At 35.6% G+C, this 25808-nt stretch overlaps 1 protein-coding gene across 5 annotated transcripts in view; it reads right to left on the bottom strand.

Moving 5' to 3' along the window:
- The window catches only part of ERBB4 (erb-b2 receptor tyrosine kinase 4), a 1175572-nt gene that overhangs the window by 724683 nt on the left and 425081 nt on the right, over positions 1–25808 (bottom strand). For all 5 annotated transcript variants that reach the window (XM_021924408.2, XM_021924406.2, XM_021924405.2 and 2 more), the window contains exon 2: positions 22166–22317. In XM_021924408.2, coding sequence (XP_021780100.2) covers positions 22166–22317 — 152 coding nt within the window. The remainder of the gene's footprint in view (positions 1–22165; positions 22318–25808) is intronic.

Below are 25808 nucleotides of genomic sequence, written 5' to 3' on the forward strand. Positions count from 1 at the left end.
ATATCTCACTTTGAAAGTTCAACAGGCATCTCAAATATAGTATTTCCTAAGTGGAACTATAGATCTTTCAATCTATTCCAACTCAGTGTCAACAGAACCTCTTCCACTCAATTGATCTTCCACCTATTCTTCATCCTTGACATCTACAACCATCATAAATTCTATTAATTCTATTTCCAAACCACATCTCACATCTGTTCAATCCTTTCAAGCTACAATAACTTTCATTATCCAACACACTATTCTTTCTTACTTAGACTGCTGCAATTAACTAATCAGTATTTCTACTTCAACTTTTGCTGTTCTCCACTTCTATACTCCATTCTCCATGCAGCAATGTTATATCTGTCTCTGTCCATCTATCCATCTATCCATCAATCCATCTACCCATCTATCTATTTCAGTGCATGGCAGATAGAGCTTATTGGACTTCTTTCTCTTCCAGAAGCTTAGCCACACTGAATACTCCATTCCTTTAATTATTTGAAATTACCTAACTTCCTCCTGTGCCAAAGAGTTACACATTCTGCTACTTATGCTTGGGGCATTTGTTACTTTGTTCTTCATGTTCAGGTGAGCTGAAAGGGAAGTCATTTTGATAAGTCTTCCTTCACTTTCTAGGCCAGTATAATAGAATATAATGTGAGTCAATAATGTAAACTACTTTTATAATTTAAAATTATCTAGTACCTACAGTTAATCATGTAAAAAGAAACAGGTAAAATTATTTTAAATAATATATGTGATTTAATGCAATATATCCAAAATATTATTTTTCAAAAATGCAATTGATATAAAAAGTATTAATTCAATATTTTATATTCTTTTTTGGTACTAAATCTTCCAAATCTTGTGCATGTTTTACAATTACTACGTATCTGGATTTTGACCAACCTGTTTCCCTCTTTTGTGATAAAAAGATAAACATAATTCTGGGAGGGCATACACCAAATTTTAAAACTATTTCTCAGTTGCATAGGGAATGGAGGGGTTCATTAGAAAGGGAAGACTGCCCTTTCTCTGTTATGCAAGTCAATGTCTGATTTTTAATTTTTTTTACAATGCACTTCTTCTATTTACTACATTAAAATATATTTCCACTTTGAAAATAATAATTAAACATGATTTAAAAGAAAAACATTCTGAATGTTAAGAACGGTGAAGTATTGTAAATTCAGTGTCATTTTGTGAATACATTTTATGTTCTGAAAGAGAATAGTATTTAAATATGTTGCTTTCTCTGTACAATGCAAAACAGAACTGGATAATGTTATTTAAAAGTAAGTCATTGTTCACTTTCCAGCATTAAATGGTCCTTAAGAATTGGGAAGGAATTACTCAACCAAAAACAGTTAAAGCATCATTTTCTTTGTGCTAGAAATACAACATAAGGACTATACCATCTCCTTATTAACCTCACATAGATTTGTGGATTTTTTTAGCCCAATGTTATGCTTCCCAGGCATTTTGTTCACACTTCTATATGAGTAATATTGTATCATATTATAATAATTTGATTGATTTCCCATTGCACTGAGCTCCCATTGCATTGTGAGCTCTTCACATTCAAAGAACTGTTTCTATTCATCTTGGGATCCCTAGCAACTAACCCAATGCCTGGTCCATAACATAATATATTGTTGAGAGTTATCCTAATTTGGCATATATGTCCTTGTGGTATATTTTCACTGACTTTGAAAATAAGCAATACAGTTTATCTGTATTATCCTATACATGTTCAAATAAAAATTTAAATTAAATTAGAATTACACTTCACAATTCACCTGAAATTCACAATATCTCTTCATAACAAAAATATAATACATGCACATAGAAGCATATCTAACAAACACTTGTTTAGAACTGTAAATACGTTACAACCCAAAAAGTAGGTACCATTAATATACTCATTTTACAGTAAAGAAACTGAGCCACATACGAGTTAAAGACCTTGCCTAAGTTCATTCAGCTAATAAGTGAAGTCTCAAACCATGCTTAGACACTGGAGCCCATGATCCTAGCCACAACACTATAATGCATTTCTAAAGTCTCACAAAACAACTTCACATTGTTTATGATACTGCGATTGTTTAAAAGCAGAAGTCAAGTCGATTTGCACTTTGTTAGAAGTATTTTTATTTCAAAATTTAAAAAAATAAGTATATGTTTGAATTTCTATTATATGTCGGGCATTATGATAGATTCTATACGTTTTACCATTGCACTTGACTTCTTGTGGGTGGTGGCATCCTTATCCTAAACAAGAAACTGAGATTGCAAAATGTTCAGGAATTTGCCCAAGGTCACATAAGTAGAATTCATCAGACACCAACGTCCTTTCTCTTTCAAAAAGATATAATTTCTCAAAAAACCTGGGGATTAGAATGCTCCACTAGGAAATTCCCTAAGAAATAAAATCAGATGACTGCTGGAAATGCCACTGATCCACAAATACTGCATTCAGTAGAATTCCCTAACACCTAAACTTCATGCAGAAAACCTAATATGAAAAGCCCATTGAGTCACCAGCTCCTAGAATGTCATTATAAATTAATTTGTCAGATCATGAACTTTAAGATTATAGATCATGTGTGCATTACTGCAGACAAGTGAGTCTAATGTTTTCCAAAGAGTGGTATTCAACATTATTTTAGATACGTAGAAAATAGATTATATAGCACTGAATTACACTGTGTAAAAAATTTCCTTCTGATTATATAAGAAGAAAATCTCAGCACTGTGTTTCTATATCTTAAACTACTCTATTTTTTTTCACTCTCCTTTTCAAAGGAGAAACAAAGAATTCCTAAGACTCTGAGGCTTTAGCAATCATGCTTTTTCTTTGCATTGATATTTTATTATTTTATACTTGTGATGGAGATACTGGAGTGTCATTTTTGGTAGTAATACTGAATTCAATTAAAATACATTTGTGTAGAAAAATGATTCAATAAAATTTAAAATAAAATAACAATATAGTTGCATGTGAATATGACAATTATGAAAACAATCTAATATCAACTAAAGCTACACAACACTGTCCTGATCTAATTGATACAGTTTGGCTGTGTCCCCATCCAAATCTCATCTTGAATTGTAGCTCCCACAGTTCCCACATGTTCTGGGAGGGACCAAGTGAGATGTAATTTAATCATTGTGGAGGGTCTTTCCTGTGCTGTTCTTGTGACAATGAATAAGTCATAGGAGATCTGATAGTTTTATAAAGGGGAGTTTCCTTGCACAAGTTCCATTATTCTCTCTTGTCTACCTCTGTGTAAGACATGCCTTTTGCCTTCCACCATGATTGTAAAGCCTCCCCAGCCACATGGAACTTTGAGTCCATTAAACCTCTTTTTCTTTTTAAATTACACTGTCTCAGGTATATCTTTATCAGCAGCATGAAAGCCAACTAATACAGTAAACTGGTACCAGTAGGTGTAGCACTGCTGAAAAGATACCTTAAAATGCGGAAGTGACTTTGGAACTGAGTAACAGGTTAGAACAGTTTGGAGGGCTCAGATGACAGAAAAATGTGGCAAAGTTTGGAACTCCCTGGAGACTTGCTGAATGGCTTTGACCAAAACGCTGATAATGATATGGACAATGAAATCGAGGCCGAGGTAGTCTCAGATGGAGATGAAGAATTTGTTGGGAAGTGGAGCAAAGGTGACTCTTGTTATGTTTAACAAAGACACTGGCAGCATTTTGTCCCTGCTCTAGAGATTCGTGGAACTTTGAAATTGAGAGAGATAATTTAGGGTATCTGGTGGAAGAAATCTCTAAGCAGCAAAGCATTCAGTGACGGGTGCTGTTAAAAGCATTTAGTTTTAAAAGGGCATAAAAAAGCATAAAAGAGCATAAAAGTTGGGAAAATTTTCAGACTGACAATGTGATAGAAAAGAAAATCCTATTTTCTGAGGAGAAATCCAAACCAGCTGCAAAAAAAATCTGCATAAGTAGTGAGAAGCTGAATAATAATCAGCAAGGCAATGGGGAAAATGTCCCCAGGGCATGTCAGAGACCTTCAAAGCAGCCCCTCCCATCACAGGCCTGGAGGCCTAGGAGGGAAAAATGATTTTGTGGGCCCGAGGCCAGGGTCCCTCTGCTGTGTGCAGTCTAGGGACTTGGTGCCCTGTTTCCCAGGTGATCCACCAGTGACTAAAAGGGGCCAAGATACAACTCAAGCCATGGCTTCAAAGGGTGCAAGCCCCAAGCTTTGGCAGCATCCACATGATGTTGACCCTGGTGGTGCACAAAAGTCAAGATTTGAGGTTTGGGAACCTCTGCCTAGATTTCAGAGGAACTATGGAAATGCCTGGATGTCCAGGCAGAAGTTTGCTGCAGGGGTGGTGCTCATGGAGGACATCCGCTAAGGCAGTGCTGAAGGGAAATGTGGGGTGGGTGCCCCCACACAAAGTCCCCACCAGGGTGCTGCCTAGCTATGAGAAAAGTGTTACTGTTCTCCAGAACCCTAAATAATAGATCTACCAGTGACTTGCACCAGGCACCTGGAAAAGCCATAGACACTCAATGCCAGCCTGTGAAAGCAACCAAGTGGGAGACTGGACCCTGCAAAGCCATGGGGCAGGCAGAGCTGCCCAAGACAATGGGAGCCCACCTCTTGCATCAGTGTGACCTGGATATGAGACATGAAGTCAAAGGAGATCTTTTTTTTTTTTTTTTTTTTTTTTTTTTTTTGGAGCTTTAAGATTTGGTTGCCCTGCTGGATTTTGGACTTGCATGGGGACTTCAGCCCTTCATTCCTTCATTTTGGCCAATTTCTCCCATTTGAAATGGGTGTATTTATCCAATGCCTGTACCCTCATTGTACCTAGGAAGTAACTACCTTGCATTCAGTTTTACAGGCTCATAGGCAGAACGGACTTGCCTTATCTCAGATGAGACTTCAAACTGTGGACTTTTGAGTTAACACTAAAATTAGATAAGACTTTGGGGGACTGCAGGGAAGGCATGATTGGTTTTGAAATGTGAGGACATGAGATCTGGGAGGGGCCAGGGGCAGAATGATATGGTTTGGCTGTGTCCCCACCCAAATCTCATCTTGAATTATAGCTCCCACAATTCCTACATGTCATAGGAGAGACCTGGTATAATTGAATCTTGGGGGCAGATCTTTCCTGTGCTGTTCTCATGATAGTGAATAAGTCTCAAGAGATCTGATAGTTTTATAAAGGGGAGTCTCCCTGCACAAGTTCTACTATTCTCTCATATCTGCTGCCATGTAAAACATGCCTTTCTCCTTCTGCCATGATTGTGAGGCCTTCCCAGCCACGTGGAACTGTGAATCCATTAAACTTTTGTTCTTTTTAAATCACACAGTCTCAGGTTTGTCTTTATCAACAGCATGAAAATGAACTAATACACTAATATTTTCATTTTACAAAAGAAAACAAGAAACTCAGAGAGTTAAATAAATATGTCCCAGATTATACTATCAGAGAGTTTAAAACCTAGGTTTTCTATTTTTCCATTAATTGTTTGAGATAAGCACTGTGGCATAGATGAGTCATGAATATGCACACTTCAGGCAGGAAAGAATAAAGACAAAGCATGAGTAACAACAATAGGAGATTTATATGTAGGGTACCCAAAAAGCATCTCGGAGGGTAGATTCAAACACTTCCCCTCTTATCATTTAAAAATCAAAACTATTAATGAGGATCAGTGGAATATCAACTAACTTCAGTCAAGATAAAACCTAATAGCTGAGATGCTGGCTAATAAAGTTTAAGCCCCCTAAGACAAACCACCTTAGCATCTTAGCATTTTAATAAGAGACTAATAAGTGATAAGCATTCAAGACCAAAGAATGTAGTTTTAAAGAAAGAAAGATAAGCAGTGTGTTCAGGGGCCATGCCAGTATTTTTTATACCATACTTTAAAACTCTCCAAGTCCCTGTTGGATACAACCTAAGTAAGGAATGCCATAAATGAATAAACTTATAAAGGAAAATCAGAGGGGAGTTTTGGGGTAAAGCAGTGGTTCCAGAAGTGCATTCAACTATTCCCAATCACCTTAGTAAACCTATCGTGGAAATGTTAGAAATGTGTCTATCTGTTTTTTTAAAGAAGTCAATGTATAATTGAATAGCACAGAGCATCTGCTGAGGAAGTAGCATCACATTTTAAGAAGACAGAAGAGTCACAAAGAATGAAAGGACTTTGAAGTTTTCTAAACAACTTTCTACCACATGCATGAAATCTTGTCCCTCCTCTCCTAATCATTCTTGGCTGAGTATCTGTGGTGGTAGGAGAGCACAGGATAGCAGGTTTCTGTGGTGGAGATGGCAAAGCACAGTAGGAGGGGTGTGAGAATTGGGGACAGAGAGATATACATTGAAGTCCCCACTACTACCTTTTTCTTGCTGCCTACTCTGCAGAATGTTGGTAATAATGACAATGTCATGGATCATTGTGAGGATGTATATAAGAAACACTCAGGGAGGGGAAGAAAACTAACAAACATCAACAGGGTGCCTACAACATGCAAGTATCTGTAATTTTGTCTTTTATTTTTGCTGCTTTATGGTGTCAATGGCCCAGTTCCTAGAAAATACAAGGTGTTCAGTTAAGAGTTCCTGTCCATTTTCCCATCTAACAAGGCACTCCATTATATTGTGATAATGCCCTAATTGTTAGCAAAATGTTTATTTTAAGCCAAAATCAGCCTCCTTTTAACTTCTGCCTAATGCTGTCTTCTGGAACAACTCAAAACTAGGCCACTCCCTTTTCTATGAGAGCCCTTCAAATATCTGAAAAAATTACTATGGTTCCCTTCAGTACTCTCCTCACCAGGGTCAACACACCCACTTGTTTCAACTACTACTTTTGAGACATGGCTTCCTAAAACATATTGTCCCAATTGCCTATTATAGACACGCTCTGGTCAGTCAATTCTATCCTTACATGTAAGGTCTTTATCTGAACATCCTAGTCCAAATGAAGTCTGAGAAGAGCTGTTGAATCTGTGCTGAGCAGCTTACTAACCAATTGATTCTTCTACTCTTTTAGCAGCATTGAAGCTAGCAGGATACATGATTGCTCCATGTGTATATTTTAGGGTATAAGAGACCATTAAGCAAGAGTGTGATCAAACAATTCAATATTAATAAATAATAAGATATATTTCTGCTTGAAAACTCACTGCAACAATTTGTTGTGAAGTTTCCCCTTCTGTAAGCCATGGGGATAGCATAAATTCTATAATGAAGTTGCAGAGGGTATAAATTGAGCTTAATTATCTGTAAAGTTAAATTTTGTTATGAGCTCTGAAGTGAGTCACTTCAGAATTTCCTGAGCTTAACTTCTGCCAGCTCTTGATACATGACCTCAAGCAAGTCAGGTAACCTTTCTGTGCCTCGTTGCCCTCATCAGTAAGATGAACTTGTCCCACTATTTCACAGGGGTAGTGAGACTCTCTCAATTAAAAAGACCAATTGTGCATAAATACTAAGATAACTGCAGCAAAAGTTGCCTTATAAATCTTGACTAGCAGAGTCAAAGGTGTATAGGTGAAGCGATCCCACTCAAAGGATTTGAAAAATCTAAGCTATTTGGAAAACACTGTGGAGCTCAATTGACATATACTTTCATTATTAGCATATTCCTGTACTCATGGCTTCCTCTCAGCTTACCCAAATCCATCCATCCCCAGTGTATTTACTGCTTACTCCTCTTCTCTTCCAAGACTTCACTTCTTTCCTTTTACCATATTCCTCTTTATTTGCACCACGTATTAGTTAGCTTGTGCCCCCTGCTTCCTTAGGAAGGATGTTGGATTGCTGACCCCATGGGCATTGACACTTTTCCAGCAGCCTACTTCACACGGAGTAATAAAGCAGTCACTGTTGCTACCGCCTCACTGAAATAGATGAGAACTGAGAACAAACCACCACACTAAGGCAAAGTCCACTGATATCTAAGTCCTTTAACTGATAATAGGGGAAATTCAAACGGGACTTTGCTAGAGTAGAGTTATCTGCAAATTTTATCACCAGAACTGCTTTCAAATCAGTTCCTGCAATAAAAATGAAGCTCCTCATCTTAATTCTAAATGTGCTGTAATTACATTCAGCAAACAAAAGGTTAAGCCAGCCTCTTCAGGGGACTACATTTCTTGGAAAGACACCTAGATTATTGCCCCAAATGGCTTAAGCACAACTAGTTGATTACTGAGCTTAACTTTTTGTTTGTTTAATCTCATTACTGTTTGAAATAAATGCAGTAGTCATCTAGTCTTTGCAAATAAAAGTTTACTGATAGATGCTTTACTAACACTTTCATTCTCTAGCCACCCTCCTGCCTGACATTTGAATGAGCCCTGACAGAGCACCTTACCTTACTTGGGATGCAAAGCACATTTCCAATGAGGGGTCTTCCTGAAAAAGTGATAGAAATTCAAGGCACCTGCCACCAGGTATCTTTGGCAACAATGCTCTGTCCTTCCTTTATCCCTATGACTACCTGGACAACACATCTCCCCAATGTCCCAGACTGGAGATCTCAGGATCTTTTTATCTACTTTCTCACCCACACCCTTTATATGCAGTTAGTTGTTAAGTCCTTATTAAGTCTTTCCTTATAATGATTATTGAATACATCTCTGCCTTCAACTGCCACTCCAAAGAACTGATTCCAGGCTCTCATTAAACTAATTCATTGGAGTTTGAAATAATGCCATACCCATACAAGTAAATTCCTCCAAATAATACTTTCTTCCTGCCACTGGATGTGTTGCAGCTTTTCAGTAACTTGACAAGTCTTAAAGGATCCCCAAAATTTGGTCTTCCCTTTTCAGTCTTATGTCCTAACATTTCACTATTCTGTGGCATCTCAGCTCTTACCCCTTGTGCCATGGTAAATACTTTCTCTTTTTCCCTTTCCTCCACATCTATGAACAGAATTTTTAAAAAGGAGGGGATTTCCCGGGTGGAAATGCACCTAGAATACCTCCTCCTTTTTCTCTATTCTCTCTCTCTCTCGCTCTCTCTCTCTCTCTCTCTCTCTCTCTCTATATATATATATATATATAATTGACTCACATTTTGTCTCCTCCATGAATCTTCTTATAACTGCACCCCCTGCCAAATGCATGCTACTCAATCATCAATTAACTCACAATTCTTTTTTTTTTTTTTTTTTAATACCAGGCAGGGTGCTAGGTACTGGGGATATAAAGATAAGATGTACCTTGTTTTAAGGAGCTCTGGAGTTCATTCTGGGAATGGCTGTGGCATTTACCTTTTCTGACACTATACAACTTTTTTTTTTTTTTGCACTTATTAAATTTGGGCTAGCTACTGTCAACTATTACAATATAGCTCTGTACTTCTTTACAAACATAGTGCCATGAATTTCAAAGAGTTGGCAGTCAATAAACATCTACTGAATGTTTAATTCTTTTTTATTTTTATTTCTTTTTTAGAGACAATCTCTAAAAAAATTCTGTCACCCAGGGTGAAATGCAGTGGTGTACTCATAGCTCCTTACAGCCTCAAACTCCTGGGCTCAAATGACCCTCCCGTCTCAGCCTCCTGAGTAGGTAGGAGTACAGGCATATCTTTTGTAGAAAGAAGGTCTCACTTTGCTACACAGGCTGGTCTCAAACTCTTGGCTTTAAGCAATCATCCTCCTTGGTCTCTGTTTAATTCTTTTGACTATAAAATCTGAATAGCAAAGGAGATGACTTTGTCTTTCAAGTTCTCAGTGCAGTTTTCCTTATACCCACTGCCCCCAGCACTGAGTCATCTTAGCTCTGTCTACTCAGGGTCCCCAAATGTTGTGACTCTACTGAGGCCTACCTTTTCCAATCTAGTTCCAAAATTTTTATAATTGTTTTTAATGAAAATCTCCCTTCCTTGTCTGATTTTTCCTGGTTTCTGTAAGTAACAAATGGGTCATTGGTAAAGAGTAGGCAGCAGCAAGACAGAGTCCAAGTGTGTAAAGTTTAAAATGAAAGAACTGGTTTAAAATGCTCACTTTGCCCATTAGCTCTGTGGTTCTGAGAAAGTCATTTAATTCTCTGAGCCTGTTTCATCACTTACAAAATGTGAATAACAACACTTATTCAGAGGGTTGTAATAAGCAGTGGGAGATGGAGTTAGGCATAAAACCAGCACAGTGCCCTGAACCTCTTTTAACAAATGGTATTTCTGAGGTGTTAGTCTATGCCAACATGAAATGTGAGTCTAAGGAAGCTTATAAATATGGTGTTTCTTTTTATTACAAAGAATATAATTCCAGTATAACAAAATTCACTGGAAGAAAACCACTTAACACAGTTTATTTATCTGTTCAAAAAATAAAAGTTCACTGAACATTTACTCTGTACAATCTACATAAATTGACAAAAATGCATAGTATATCTCATCATCTAACACATGCCTACACAATGTGACATATGGTATAGTACCAGTAGGTGCTTAGGACTATGGAGAAACAATGGAATACATTAATTCTGCTTGTCTTGATGGTAAAGGTAGGGATGAAAATACAGATTGAATTTGGGGGAGCATGTTAAGGTTAGGGGAATAGAGATAGCTTATATTTAGAACAAGTTAGTAGAGAGTGTATGATTTTCCAAATACAGAAGGGCTAAAAGACATTCCATAAAGGAAGAAAATTGCATGCAAAAGCACAGAGGCCTCAGTTTATAAAGAGTAACTGGACATGGCCAGGTGCGGTGGCTCATGCCTGTAATCCCAGCACTTTGGAAGGCTGAGGTGGGTGGATCACGAGGTCAGGAGATCGAGACCATCCTGGCTAACACGGTGAAACCCATCTGTACTAAAAATGCAAAAAAAAATTAGCCAGGTGTGCTGGCAGGTATCTGTAGTCCCAGCTACTTGGGAGGCTGAGGCAGGAGAATGGTGTGAACCCAGGAGGCAGAGCTTGCAGTGAGCTGAGATCACCCCACTGCACTCCAGTCTTGGTGACAGAGCGAGACTCCATGTCAAAAAAAAAAAAAAAGAAAAGGAACTGGACATAAGGGATTTGTTAATGGAAGGATTCTCAGGTATTCAAGGCAGATCAGAGAAGTATCTCAAGATAGTGAAAGCTGTGAAGGCTACATGACTCTGCTCAAGTCATGCAGCTCAGCCAATAAGCTGCACTACCTATATGTCTGTTAGGCTTTTATGTAACAGTGTAAATATATAAGCTAAGTATCCCATGTTTCCATTATGGGTAGCATATCATTTATTATTAACCAAATCATTTCATAGGCAATGAAAGGTAAGATGAAAGGTACTATAGATTCTACAAGACACGATAGAGAGGAACTTCAGTTGGAAAAGTAAGTAATTTCTGTGCAATTTTTTCCTGATTTAATGTCATAAATAAAAGAACTTATTCTTATTGTTATAAAATTTGCTTATTTATTTCACAAGTATTTGCTGAGCAGCCACTACATGACAGGCACTGTGTACTACGCTAGAATTCTGCAGTGAACTAGACATGGCCTTTGTCTGGTACTTGTTATTTAGGAGTGTTGACAGAATTTACAAATACTTAAATAATTGTTATAGTAGAAGTGCTACAAGGAAGCAGAGGGTGCTATGAATGTATGTAATGGGAGGAATTTAGACTAGGTAGTTAGTAAAATATCCCTGAAGAAATTATTTATAATGGAGACCTAAAAACAGAACAGAACTTAGCCAGGACATGAATACTTAGGTGTATCCATATGTTCATGGGGGAGAAAATCTGAGAATGAGAGAAAGGTCAGTAGAGTTAGAAAGAGCTGAATACCAAAAGGAAGTTGGTTATAACTGAAAGATGGCCAGTGAGTTTTCATGTCATTAGTGACAGTGGGAAGATAAAGCTTACAGGTATGGACCAAACAACTGTAGGAATTTAATAAGAATTTTGGACTTTATCCTAAGAGGATGGAAAGTTTTAAGAAGGAAAGTAATGCAATTCAGATATATAATCCATATTTGCTTGTACTTTCTCTATGCGTTTCTTTCATGAATGCTTCCCGATGCTTTATTGATGTCTCATTGTGTTATTGAAGAATACTTTTCATTGCTTCTACGAAATGATGTTAAAACAACCCTCACAAACTACGTAGAGTCTTTATACTTCTTCAGCTATTGACTGCCTCTTAAAAACAACCAAGTGTTTGACTTGCAATTTTAACACTCTGAAAATACAAATCACCACCACCCAAAAACTGAACCTCCAAAAAAGCTTCGTGAAAACTTATTGTCAAGTCTTCAGAGCATGGCTCAATAATGGTATACAGGGTATCAAAGAAGAAAGGAAGAAGCCTAATAGGGTTAGATACAGCCAGTCAGCTCTTACTGAGGGGCTACAAGGTGCTGGGCATCATGATAGGCACTTTTATTTTTGGAAAGAGTAGTACTAAATTATTTAAGAGGATTTAGTTAAACACTCAATTACATATTCTGATTTTCAGGTAGAAATTTAATAATAATGATTTTGAAGGAGCCTATGTTTACTAAAATACCTTAGTTTTTATCACATTCATTATATATTTTACTGTATTATTTTTACAGTAAATGAGTTCAAATTAGAGATCCGGAGAAATAATTACCATGTTTCTAAATGTAACAGTTTTCACATTTTATTTTTACACTTTTGATCCTTAAATTATACTCTGTGTGACCAACGAGAGACCTTTAAAATTGATTTGGTCTCATGCAAAATTGTTCATCAAGTTTAAATCTGCCTTTTTTTGAAAGAAAACAAAGTGTTTCATTTCAAGAGTCAGAGAAAAATAAAGCTAATGGAAATATATGCAGTATATTTTGAAATTTAAAAAAGGTATTGATTATATTCCAATGCTTCGTTTTTAGAATTAAAAGATAGCTCATCGACAATATAATTCTTTAACAACATCACATAATTGTGTTCTCTCTCTTTGAATAAAGGTCCTTGCTGTTCCCAAATAAAAGTAGTAAAGGAATAACTTTTATATGCTCAATTTCCCTGAGAAAGGAAAACAAAGAATCATAGAGTAAAATGGACTTGTTACTTGGGTTCTCTACTTATTTGTTTATTTTGTTTCAATTTTTTGTAGAAACAGGGCCTCACCAAGTTCCTCAGGCTAGTCTCAAACTCTTGGGCTCAAGCAATCTTCCCACCTAGGCCTTCCAAAGTGTTGTGATTACAGGGGTGAGCCACCGTGCCTGGCTGTAATTTTCTCATTTAAAATTAAGACAAGCCTATAAATTCATTATATGCACATTTTTAAGCCTAATTTAAATACCACAATGCCCAGAAGTATAAAGAAACACTTTGCATCTGCTCACCATCCTAATAAATTAATTTTTAATTTAAATATATTTGCAACAAGGGCATATTTGTGGAAACTGCATTGCAATTAGGGGCTAAAAGAACTTGTTGCAAACAGTTTTATTATTATTTATTATTATTGAAATAATAGATTGTTTTCAATATTTAGTAGGTTATACTTAACGAGAAACATTATATAAAGTTAATATTATATACTAATTTGGTTCTTGATTCCTGGAAAGTGGTTGCTAATTTACATTTATATGTGCATAGATATAAATGGCCGCTCTATTTACAATACTTGTATATACTATAATTTTAATATATGTATATATTTACACATATCAGATTGATAAATACTAGTCTATTGATACTAGATTGATAAATACTAATCTATTTCTTATTTCTATCATTCCTTCTAATATTCCTTCAAATATTTACTATCAGTTATACATCTTTATCATAGACACCATTTTACTTATAGTTTTTTAATCTGCTTAAGATACAGAGGAAACTCATATAGATGTATATATTTTGCTTGTTTATTTATTGTTGTTTTTTCTTGAGACAACATTTTCCTCTGTCGCACAGGTTTGAGTGCAGTGGCACAATGTTAGTTCTCTGCAGCCTCCAACTCTTGGGCTCACATGATCCTCCCACCTCAGCCTCCTGAGTAGGTGGAATTACAGGCATGTGCCTCCACACTGGTTAAATTTTAAAACGCTTGTAGAGACAGGGTCTCACGATGTTACCCAAACTCTTGGTCTCAAGTAATCCTCCTACCTCAGCCTCCCAAAGTGCTGGGATTACAGGTGTGAGCCACAGCACCAGCCTATTGAATATATTTTTATTTAATATTTGATTGAAATGATTAAAAAGAAAATTTAAAATATATGTTTAAATAAATACCAAATAAAGAATATAGACATTTTTTATCCTTTGATTTATCTTGTAGAATTTCTGAAAGAGCATTAGAATTTTGAGTCAATGTATATTTTTAGATTAAATGGTACTTAACCTCTGAGAAAAAAAAAATCCTAAGCCAAGTGTAAATTGCATAGCTTTTTCAAACGTAATACAAGTTCCATGATTAGATTTAGTACAAAATCAAGTTTCAATTTGAAAGTCAGCTGTAAATACACACATACAAAATTGCATATGTATTATATTTAATGGCCTTAGAAACAGCTTTCAGAAACTATCAAAGCTTTGAAAATTCTATTTAACCCAAAATGTCTGCTTTGGCCTAACTGACATGTTGCAATATTATTCTCTCTGTGTCGTTTTTAGCATTCTCTGTCTCACCCAGCTAAGAGATCATCATGTTAACGCAGCATCTAAATATGTAACATTTTACCATAAAAGCAATTTTACATGAAATTCAAACAGAAAGAATTAAAGAAAAAGTTCCAGCACCGTATCTTTTTTAATGCTTGTTTACCCAACCAATAATTTTTTGAAGGTGCAGTTTCTTTGAATCTAATGATAGTGAAGTCTAAGTATTTCGATGTTGATCTTGTAATCCTCTCTTGTCACCTGTCTCAATTAGTGACATGGAAGAAAAACATAGACTACTGTGCTCAATGAATAGATAGTTACAGAATACAAATACTTGATATAGAATTCTCATTTACTTGTTCACCATTTGAGTGACAAATATCTTACAAAGTTTTTCAGGAATACAAATTCAGGCTTGTACTCCTACTATACAGTCCAATCAAAATGTGTGCACAACTGAGATATGCATGCTGTATCTGAAAATGTTGCACTTAAATAATCTTTTTGGGAAATATGAGATTGTAACTCATGTGGACCCACTTTATTATGTCATAGATGTTTAATTTAAATGGTGTTTTCCTCTCTAATGTTTTTAAAATATGGCAAGTGTTCTCATCCTGATTCTCTCTCTCCAACATAATTTCCGCCACACAAGTCATTCTATCTGGTATTTAATAAGCTAAAAACAAATATAGATGGGTGTTGGTAGCTAGTATTTGAAAAAAACTATTCAGTAAATCATTTTCTAACATATTCATAACTTAAGAATAAGTACTGTATAAATTATCCATTTATTTTGAAATATGTACTCTTCAATATAGGGTTTTTTCTAAATCATGCTATGCAGCAGACAGCTTAGCCTGGACATAGAGTTAAAAGTGTATGAGGAAGATATGGAAAACAGACACAAACATAAAACCATCTCCCATACTGTTGGATTTAATTCTAGTCATGTGCTTCTAATTGCCAGAGGACACTGAAAAGGAAGCACTAAAGCTAGAAGTAGGCTAAAATGTAAATATTTTAGAATTTCATATTAACTCTCAATGGTTGTTCATCCTTACTGAAAATGGGGAAGGAATAGATCAAGACTTGGTTACTTGTTGCAACTTGAAACTCATTGTCAAACATCATTCCTGACTTTATTGTAACAAAACTGTGCTAATGAAGCCAAAGTCTTTGGTTCCAGTAACATTGTCAGTATTTTGCTGTATGAGTTGCAGCTTTCTCTGCCTTCTAACACATGCTTGTCATTAGTCGGAAGAGAAATATGCATGAGAAAGAGAATGAAATGTATAGATCCTTTACTAGCTATGGAAAAGTAATGCAAATTTTATGTCTTATGAAGAGTAGTTGAAAAGCAACATCCTCAGAAGAATCCCATACATATCCTAATAAAAGAGGATGACAGTTCTATAGCATTATAAAATGTTAATTATTAACTAAAGACAAAGGCTATATTTGAATTTAAAAATAGGACATTTTCTCCGGTAGAGAAATATAAACCATTTGCATGATTTCTCCAAAGGTTTGGTTTTTTAAAAATAGAAATTTTTAGTTGGCATTATTTCTTGTACATTCAAAAACAGCCATATAGCTCTGCCAAATATAAAATAAAAGTAAATTTTGTTTTTCAGATGTGTTACCTTTTCATAAGAGCATGCGTTTGTTATTCATTATCTGAGAGAAGGTACCTTTTCTTAATCTTTTTGCTTCAAAAAAGTATACTTTCTGACTTTTTCAAAGTCATTGCCTTTTGCTGTCAATAATAGAGTATGAATGTTATTTTAAAAGGCATCTTCATATATTACTTTATTTTTATTCATTTATTAGAAATAAAAGACATCTATAATGACTAAAATTTAAGGTTTCTAGACCACAGCATACAGAGTCCCAATGAATTACGATATTGTAACTATTCCACATCCATGCATCAACTGTTAAATAAACTTATCTCCTCAAAATCCTAATGTACACTATTTCTAAAATAATTTGCACACAACTAAATTCAAGCCACAGATTAAAAATTATAACCTACTATAGCAATGACTGAGGATAGGTGTTAACACTCTCTATATATCTACATTTCGTAGCAGACTTCTTTACACATAATTGACACATTATAGTTATTTGCTTAAAGCTAATACATAAAACAGAAAATAAATTTAAAGTGTAAAAGCTGGTGGCTCAGGCACCTTTTTAGAAGCACTGAGTTATTAAGTGCCAGCAGTAGCAAAGAAGACCAATGGAATGACAAAGGAGAGAAAGCTCCCACGAATTCTAATGAGGGTAAAAGGTCTAATAGTTCATTCCCATTACTTACTACATTTTGCCTTGTTTTAAAGAGTTCACAAAGTGTAAGACAATAGCGCAAAATCTGTGATTTTTATGCCTTGCTGCTTTCTATTATATGTCTTAACCTTGTGATAGTGATAAAATACATAATAAATAAGTTTTAGGGCCTTTTTCTAGCCAGCAATGTGGTTCCTTGGGAGTTGAATGTTAAACACAGTAAACTGGATTTCTCTTCCCAAAAAGAAATGCAAAAACTGGAGGTTACAAGAAAGCTGGCATGAAAAGTGTTTACAGAGATAAGCATCAAGGTTGCTATAATAAAAGCATCTTGAAAACAACACATTTAAAAGCATTTCAACAGAATGTATCTAACAAAGATTAAGGAAAGTATCTACAAATATTAAAATTATTTAAAAGTACATCTTCAATCCACTTACAAAGGCTCACTTTTGCTGTGTTCTTGAAATCTCAGGAGATGTACTAGACAAGGCATTTTAGTGTAGTAAAAGGAAGCAATCTTTTTCTAGTTTAGGGGTGAAATTACTATAAAGTTGCAAGAGTAGAGGTGGAAATGGCTGGAATGCAAACCGTCTTCAGAAGTAGAGTAGGAAATGGAAATGACTGGTTCCCCAAATTACCATTTGGGGTAAATATTGCTTTTTTCTACTCTATCTCTGTTTCAGTGTTGGCTTCATTCTATCTGTACAGCTCTCTATGACATTCAAACCACAAGACAAAAAATGGCTGTGTTGTGGTATTCGAGTAGTTAAGAAACTAATAGAGAAACTGAATGCTATTGGTGACAATTCCAAATCCTCATGGGAAAGCATTTTGATTGTCTTATTCCCACATACCTGGCCTATGTGTGAGGGCACACTGAAATAACATGACTATGAAAAGAGACTAACATGTTTATCTAGACAATAGATCATATATGAAATTGGGATCTACAATTTAAGACAAATACTAATTCTCTTGTCCATTCAACAAATATTTAATGAATATTTACTATGTCTTATCACTGTCTTAGTCATAAATGTTGAATATGCAGATAGTAAACAAGATAAACGAGATATCAGGGAAAATTGTCACAATTCATAGAAATTTGAGTGGTTTCCTACAAAATAAAACAAATGACAAAGCAAAACACTACTACCTTGCTAGCTAGAGATGAAAATAAGGAAGAAAAATCCTTTAAAACCTAAAGTAATTTCTTAAGTTCCTAAAGACAGAAATGAATCCAGAATGAAATTTAAGATCACTATTGACCCTCTAAATATATCATTTGGGTCACTCTTAGAGGAATGGAAACTGTAAAACCTTTATAAGAAATTTGGTCAATGAGTCCTAGTTACATAAATATAGATGAGATCTATGTATATAATGAAGAAATATACATTTATTATCCACTCATACAATTTGAAACTTATAGGAAATAATGGTAAAATCACTATATTTTCTTTACATGGACTCCACTTACTATAAAGTGCCAATACTGGACAGATCATATATTGTGGAGAGAAGTTACTATCAGCATAAATAAGCCATAATGTGGTTTTAGGAAGGAATGAAATTTTATATTAAATGGAGAGCTTTGTAGCATATTCAAAAGTATAATTTGAAATACTGTATCATCCAATACGGTAGTATTATGAAGATTTTGGTAAATAGTCTCTGCTTTCAGGGCCCAGTAAGAAAACAGAGAATGGGGCATCCAGAGTATTCTGGGTTTTTTGTTGTTGTTGTTTTGTTTTTTTTTTTGAGTCTCGCTCTGTTGCACAGGCTGGAGTGCAGTGGTATGATCTCAGCTCACTGCAACCTCTGCCTCCTGGGTTCAAGTGATTCTCCTTCCTCAGCCTCCCAAGTACAGGTGCCCACAACCACACCTAACTAATTTTTGTATTTTTAGTCAAGACGGGGGTTTCACTATGTTGGCCAGGCTGGTCTCGAACTCCTGACCTCAAGTGATTTGCCCACCTCAGCCTCCCAAAGTGCTGGGATTACAGGCATGAACCGCCACACCTGGTTAAAGAGTATTCTGTTCTTGAACCACTTATTGATCTTAGATCTTACTCTTTTTAATCTCCATTGACTACCTTATCCAATCACAAAATGTTAACTTGTCACTAGAATCTGATATCTCCTACCTCTCCAAAGGAATATTCTACTCCACCTGAAACTTTTTCTTCATCAACATTATACTGTAGCTTCCCTGGGATTAGGAGTCACATGTGATTTATTTGCACATATATGCCTAGTGTCTAAAACAGTGCACACTGAGTACACATTTATTAACTCTGATTCAGGGGCTTCCTTCTAAGCCTTATACTACTCCCATTGAAATGCCCTTCTCTTACAATGCACTCACCTCATGAGCTTCTGTTCATTTTCTCATGATTTAATTCAAGCACCCCTTTGATGAAACTTTTCCTGAATCCTTCAGAATAAGCCAATCCCTCAGAATGAGCCAAGTTTTCCTGAATCCTTCAGATAACCCAGCATGCACCCCACCCCTACCATTAACATAAGACCACAACTTCTTTCTGATTCTGGGTTCTTATTTGTGTCTTAGCAATGATTTTTTTTATATATATATAAAAAATCTCACACCTACACACCAACACATACATATCACATATAAAACACAATTTATCATATATGTATATATGTATACAAATACAGTATTTGTAATATACCTATGTATACACACACACATATATATATATACACAGTACTTATGTATTACATATCTATAATCCTCAACATGATTGTTGAAGTCAAGGACAATAAATGCCATTGTTTACTTGGGATTGCAGACGTGTTTTCCTAAGGATTAGAGAGGTGTAATACATAATACTGCATATGACATGAATCGGTATATGTCATAATAGAAATGATTTTTTTAAAAAAAAACAAAAGATATGTGAAACAAAAAATAAGTTAGGAAGCAAAAACTAAGTGCTATTAGAGTTGTCATTAAATACATATATTAAAATAAAGATATGCACATGGGTTAATACAAAGTTTAGATGAACTTTTTAGAGATGCTAGTAGTTAGGAACCAAAATTTACTTTTGTGAAAGAAATAGCTTACTTTTTATACAGGCAGAAATCTTGGCCCTCCTTATCTTACTTTTTGCAAATCTGTTCATTCTAATAACGTATCTTACTTTTTAATTCAAATAGTTTCTAACACAGTATCGACCATATATCAAAAATATCGACATGCTACTTTCATATTGCTAAAAGTTAAAAATGGTCTAAAGTCTATTTTTTATCATTCTATGCTTTTACCTTACAAGACCATAAGAATTACTATAAAATACATAAAAAGATATTTTCATGTTATTTAATACAATGATGTCATTTACAATAGTCACGACTATTTGTATTATCAGTGAAATTTAGTTCCATGTATAGAAAAGTAAAGCAAACATAAGAAGAAAAACGCAGATCTTTAGATTGCATTTTAAAATTTTTCTATTATTCCAATCTAATAGACTGTTTAAATTATTTCTTTTTCCTGCTTCAGAATTCGGCTTACTTTGTTAGTTTGTCTATTCTATAATGTCATTGAGTTTCTTGTCATATGTCCTAAGATAGTTTGTATGTGTTCCCTTCTTTAAACAATAGCTCCCTCAAAAAGTAAGTTCTTTTGGGTCGGGCGTGATGGCTCACACCTGTAATATCAGCACTTTGGGAGGCCGAACAGGGCGGATTGTCTGAGCTCATGAGTATGAGACTAGCCTGGGCAACACGGTGAAACTCCGTCTCTACTAAAGTACAAAAAATAAGCCGGGCGTGGCAGCACGCGCTTGTAATCCCAACTACTCGGAAGGCTGAGGCAGGAAAATTGCTTGAACCTGGGAGGCGGAGGTTGCAGTGAGCCAAGATCGTGCCACTGCACTCCAGCCAGGGTGACCAAGTGAGACTCCATCTCAAAAAGCAAAAGACAAAAAACAAAAGAGAGAGAGAAAAAAAAAGTAGTTTCTTTTAAGGCCCTCTAATTGTATGATTCGGATATCCTTAACTATCTACTTTTGATAAACAAAGACCTCAAAATTAACCATCAAAATTATTAAAAACTTTTGACACATAACTTACAGAAACAGAGCTCTATCAGTCAAGTAGAAAGTAAGGAAATACCTTCGGTTCATTTGCTTTACTAGTCCAACTATGAGAGTCGTTTTAAAAATGGATATTGTAAGCCATACAGTGTTATTAATGTTTTGAGGTGGTTCATTTTCTTAGGTTGTTACCAATTTTAGACATATTTAGTACACTCAAAATATTTAAATATCACTCTTTTCACTATTTACCTAAGTATAGAATTATTAAAATTATCTTAGATCTCTAAAAAAATTACTATCCAATAACCGGTTTATTACATCAGTATTCAAAACATTTAACGTATATTTATATGAAAGTGCTTCTAAGAAGTGTGTAAAAGTTACTGAAAACAAGACCAAATATATTCTAGGGATGCTATTGTTTAAAATGTATATTAGTAATTCTTGTATAAGAATAAATTTTTAATTGTGCAAAGACCACATCCCCATCTCACTTTGTCCAAGTCCCCTTCAAGTTCAGATTTTCCCAAACATATTCCAGTTAAAGCAAAATTAAAGAAACTGGAAGCATTAGCACTAATGCCAATTTAACATAGCATAGATGAATGAAAGCAAAATAATAATAATAATAATAGTAGTAGTAATTTCCAAAAGGACTGATTGAGCAACTTCAAGTATACATATACACATTTGTGTTCATGCGTGTATTGATCTACGTAAGTACTTTCCTATGAGTCTACTTTAAATAACTTGTAGGTTTTCAAAACCACATGCTTTACTTCCCTACCCTTTTCTTTTCTTTTCTTTTTTATTTTGTTTAATAACAGTGTTAGTCTCCTTATGTGATATAAAATAGTCTAAAAGTCTGAAGTGGCAGAAAAGAGGCAGAAATGGAGATGACTGCCTGAAATTATCAATTGTTATCTGATTTGTCCTCTGACTCTCCTAGTTCACAGCTTGTCAGAAAAAGATTTGCTAGATGTCATGTACTACATGGTGACAGAATCTTTTATCAATCTTAGGGCAACAGCAACTGCTTTAAACTCGGGAGCGTCAGTCATTATGGCTTTGTTACTCTTGTTCTTTTCCTGGGTGTGTTTCGCTATCTCTTATCTTTTACCTAGAGTCACAGTGCCTGCCAGGCAGAAGAGCACACCTTCCAGGTATCAGCACGCAGGTCTGCCTGTATGCATCATGACACCACTGTCCACTCACAAAGAAGAGAAAGAAAGCCAAAGCTTTACCCGCAGGAAGGAGAGGTCTCGGTTGTGCTCAATGCTGGTTATCTCCAGGTTGCCCATGACAACCTCACAGTTTTCATAGTACTTGCGCAAGGCTCGGTACTGCTGTTCCAGGTCAGAGAGAGAGCTCAGTTTATTCTCCGTTCCTGCACACACTGCAAAGACAAGAAGATAAACATGAAATTATATAACCTTTATATGATATGCACAATAATATCTTCCTCAAAACTCTCTATTCCACAAGTCTATCCCAGTTCTCTGAATATAAATTTTTTGATTGTCATTAAGAGGCATAGACCCACACACTGATAAATATTTTCACTTTTAAATTCCCAGATTACATGTGCTAATCACAGAGAGCAGGAAGGCATACACTCCACAGAAATACATAGCAAGGAGATAAACTTAATCCCATTTGTTATGACCATATAAAGCAAGTAAATACATTTACTTTTATTTAAACATTGTTCTTTTAGGACATACAATTTACTCTGTTTTCTAATTGAGTAATTCTACAAATGTAAATAAATCAAAATCAAAAGATAGTGAAAGTAACAGTTATAGTGAAAACATAGTTATTGTATAAGCTGTTCCAGCTGAGTAAATTTTTTACTAAATAAACTTGCACCTACAAGACCTCAAACATGCTTTATTATTATTTTTTTTTAACTTTTATTTTAAGTTTAGGGGTACATGTGCAGGCTTGTTTACATAGGTAAACCTGTGGCATGGGGGTTATTCATATAGATTATTTCATCACCTAGCTATTAATCCTAGAACTCATTAGTTATTTTTCCTGATCCTCTCCTTCCTCCCATCTTCCATTCCCCAACAGGCCCCAGGGTATGTTTTTCTCCTCTATGTGTCCATGTGTTCTCATCATTTAGCTCCCACTTATAAGTGAGAATTTTCAGTATTTGGTTTTCTGTTCCTGCTTTAGTTTGCTAAGGATAATAGCTTCTAGCTCCATTCGTGTCTCTCCAAAGGACATGATTTCATTCTTTTTCATGGTTGCATAGTATTCCGTGGTATATACGAACCAGATTTTCTTTATCCAGTCTACTATAGATGGGCATTTAGGTTGATTCCATGTCTTTTCTATTGGGAATAGTGCTGCAATGAGCATACACGTGCATATGTCTTTATAATAAAATGATTTATATTCCTTTAGGTATATGCCCAGTAATGGGATTGATAGGTTGAATGGTCTTTCTGTCTTTAGGTCTAAATTGAAATATTTGTAAACATATACTACAAGCAAGATATGTAAAAAATACAATTTTTATTGTTATCAACTGGAATATCACTGTATATATTCATGAGTTTCTGAGGTATAATGGACTGATAACAAATAATCCGTCTGGCAGGTTCTGTTCCTATGTGAGCACATAAGTTTACACAAATTTTTTTGTTTTATTTTGTTTTCGTTTGTTTTTTAATTTTGTGGCTGGGCATGGTGGTTCACACCTGTAATACCAGCACTTTGGGAGGCTGAGGCAGTTGGATTACCTGAGGTCAGGAGTTCCCAACCTAGGCAACATGGAGAAACCCTGTCTCTATTAAAAATACAAAAATTAGCTGGGCATGGTGGCTCATGCCTGTAATCCCAGCTATTTGGGAGGCTGAGGCAGGCGAATCGCTTGAATCTGGGAGGTGGAGGTTGCAGTGAGCCGAGATCATGCCACTGCACTCTAGCCTGGGCAACAGAGTGAGACTCTGTCTCAAAAAAAAAAAAAAAAATTGTGTGTGACTTCCAGAAGCCAGACTTTTCGGTACTATTCTTATGGTTTATATGCCTTCCAGAGCACTATCTTCACCACTCAATGTACTGACTCTAATCTTAAGTAGACTAAAAATATATATTATAAATCTATTAACAATGGTATGTAAAGTTAAAGAAAATGGTTTGGAAATGAATCTTCTTCAGGTAAGTTACATAAGATATGCTGAATTTAAGGCAAGATACAAAGTGGAGACTGCAAACACACTAGGAACACGGCTTAGTAATGTATTATATATGGTAATATATTACCTTATATATTATAATATATATAGGGTAACATATTACTTATATAATATATATAAGGTTTATATTACCTCATATAATATATATATATATATATATATATATATAAGACTCATGTCTTATATACACAGAAGTAAAAAAGATGTCATGATGTCTGATGTTGTTTTCAAAGGGATGAATTCCTGTAGAGGAAGGAAAACATCTAGATGGGTATAGCCTGATAAGTAAGACCACCTTAAATCCTGTTTTTGCCTATGAGCACATCAAAAATAACAAAAATCTTAATCCAAAAATCTTGAAAAATAGCATATGTCTGTAACCATAGTGGAAATTCATTATAAAAACAAAGCCCAAACTTTTAAAGTCTGGATTTCTAAAGTTCCCCAAACAGTGTATTCTCTTGAAGTACTCTGTTACCAGCTAAATTGTGTGTCCCGAAAACATAAGTTGAAGTCCTAATTCCCATTACCCAGAATGTGACCTTATTTGGAAATAGGGTCTTCCTAGATGTAAATAAAATTAAGATGAAGTCATTTGGGTGTTCCCTAATTCAACATAATGATAATAAAGCTGGTTCAACCTGAAGCTATTAGGCCACATGCAGTCCAGGATGGCTTTGAATGTGACCCAACACAAATTCATAAACTTTCTTAAAACATTATATTTTTTGCTGGGCTAAGTGGCTCATGCCTGTAATCCCAGTACTTTGGGAGGCCGAGGCGGGCGGATCACGAGGTCAGGAGATCGAGGCCATCTTGGCCAACACGGAGAAACTCCGTCTCTACTAAAAATACAAAAAATTAGCCGGGCGTGGTGGCGGGCACCTGTAGTCCCACCTACTCAGGAGGCTGAGGCAGGAGAATGGTGTGAACCCGGGAGGTGGAGTTTGCAGTGAGCTAAGATCGCGCCACTGCACTCCAGCCTGGGCAACAGAGCGAGACTCCGTCTCATAAATAAATACATATTTTTTAAAAACCCACATTATATTTTTTTGAATCAGCTATGGTTAGTGTTAGCGTATTTACGTGCAACCCAAGACAATTCTTTTTTCAATGTGGACCAGGGAAGCTCAAGGTTGGACAGCCCTGCTATAAGAAGAGGAAAATACCATTTGCACACAAAGACAATCAGGGAAGAAAGCCCTGTGACCAGAAAGGCAAAGGGTAGAGCCATATAAGTATAAGCCAAGGAATGCCAAAGATTGATGGTCACCACCAGAAGTTAGGGAGTGGCAAGGAAGAATTCTACCTGGAGTTTCAAGGGGAGAATGAGCCTGCTGTCACCTTGGTTTTGAATTTCTAACCTCCGGAACAGTGAGAGAATAAATCGCTATTGTTTTAAGCCACCTACTCTGTGGTATGTTGTTAGAGTAGCACTAAAACAATCTTTAGACTATTTGTCTCTAAATCCCACATTAAATATATGTTAAAAAATCACTTCCTCTCTCTCCAGGGTCCTATCAGCTTATAACCTCCATGCTACTCTTCCATTGCTCCCTCCAAGCCCCTTATACATCATGCTGGAATTCATTTATTGCCTTTGATAATGCAGATTTTGTAGAGTGATACGGATGGATGCTATGGTAAAGACCTCTAAAATCTTTAATATCCATTTTCCTCT

This window comes from Papio anubis, chromosome 10, assembly GCF_008728515.1.
Source record: "Papio anubis isolate 15944 chromosome 10, Panubis1.0, whole genome shotgun sequence".
NCBI classification, from domain to species: domain Eukaryota; kingdom Metazoa; phylum Chordata; class Mammalia; order Primates; family Cercopithecidae; genus Papio; species Papio anubis.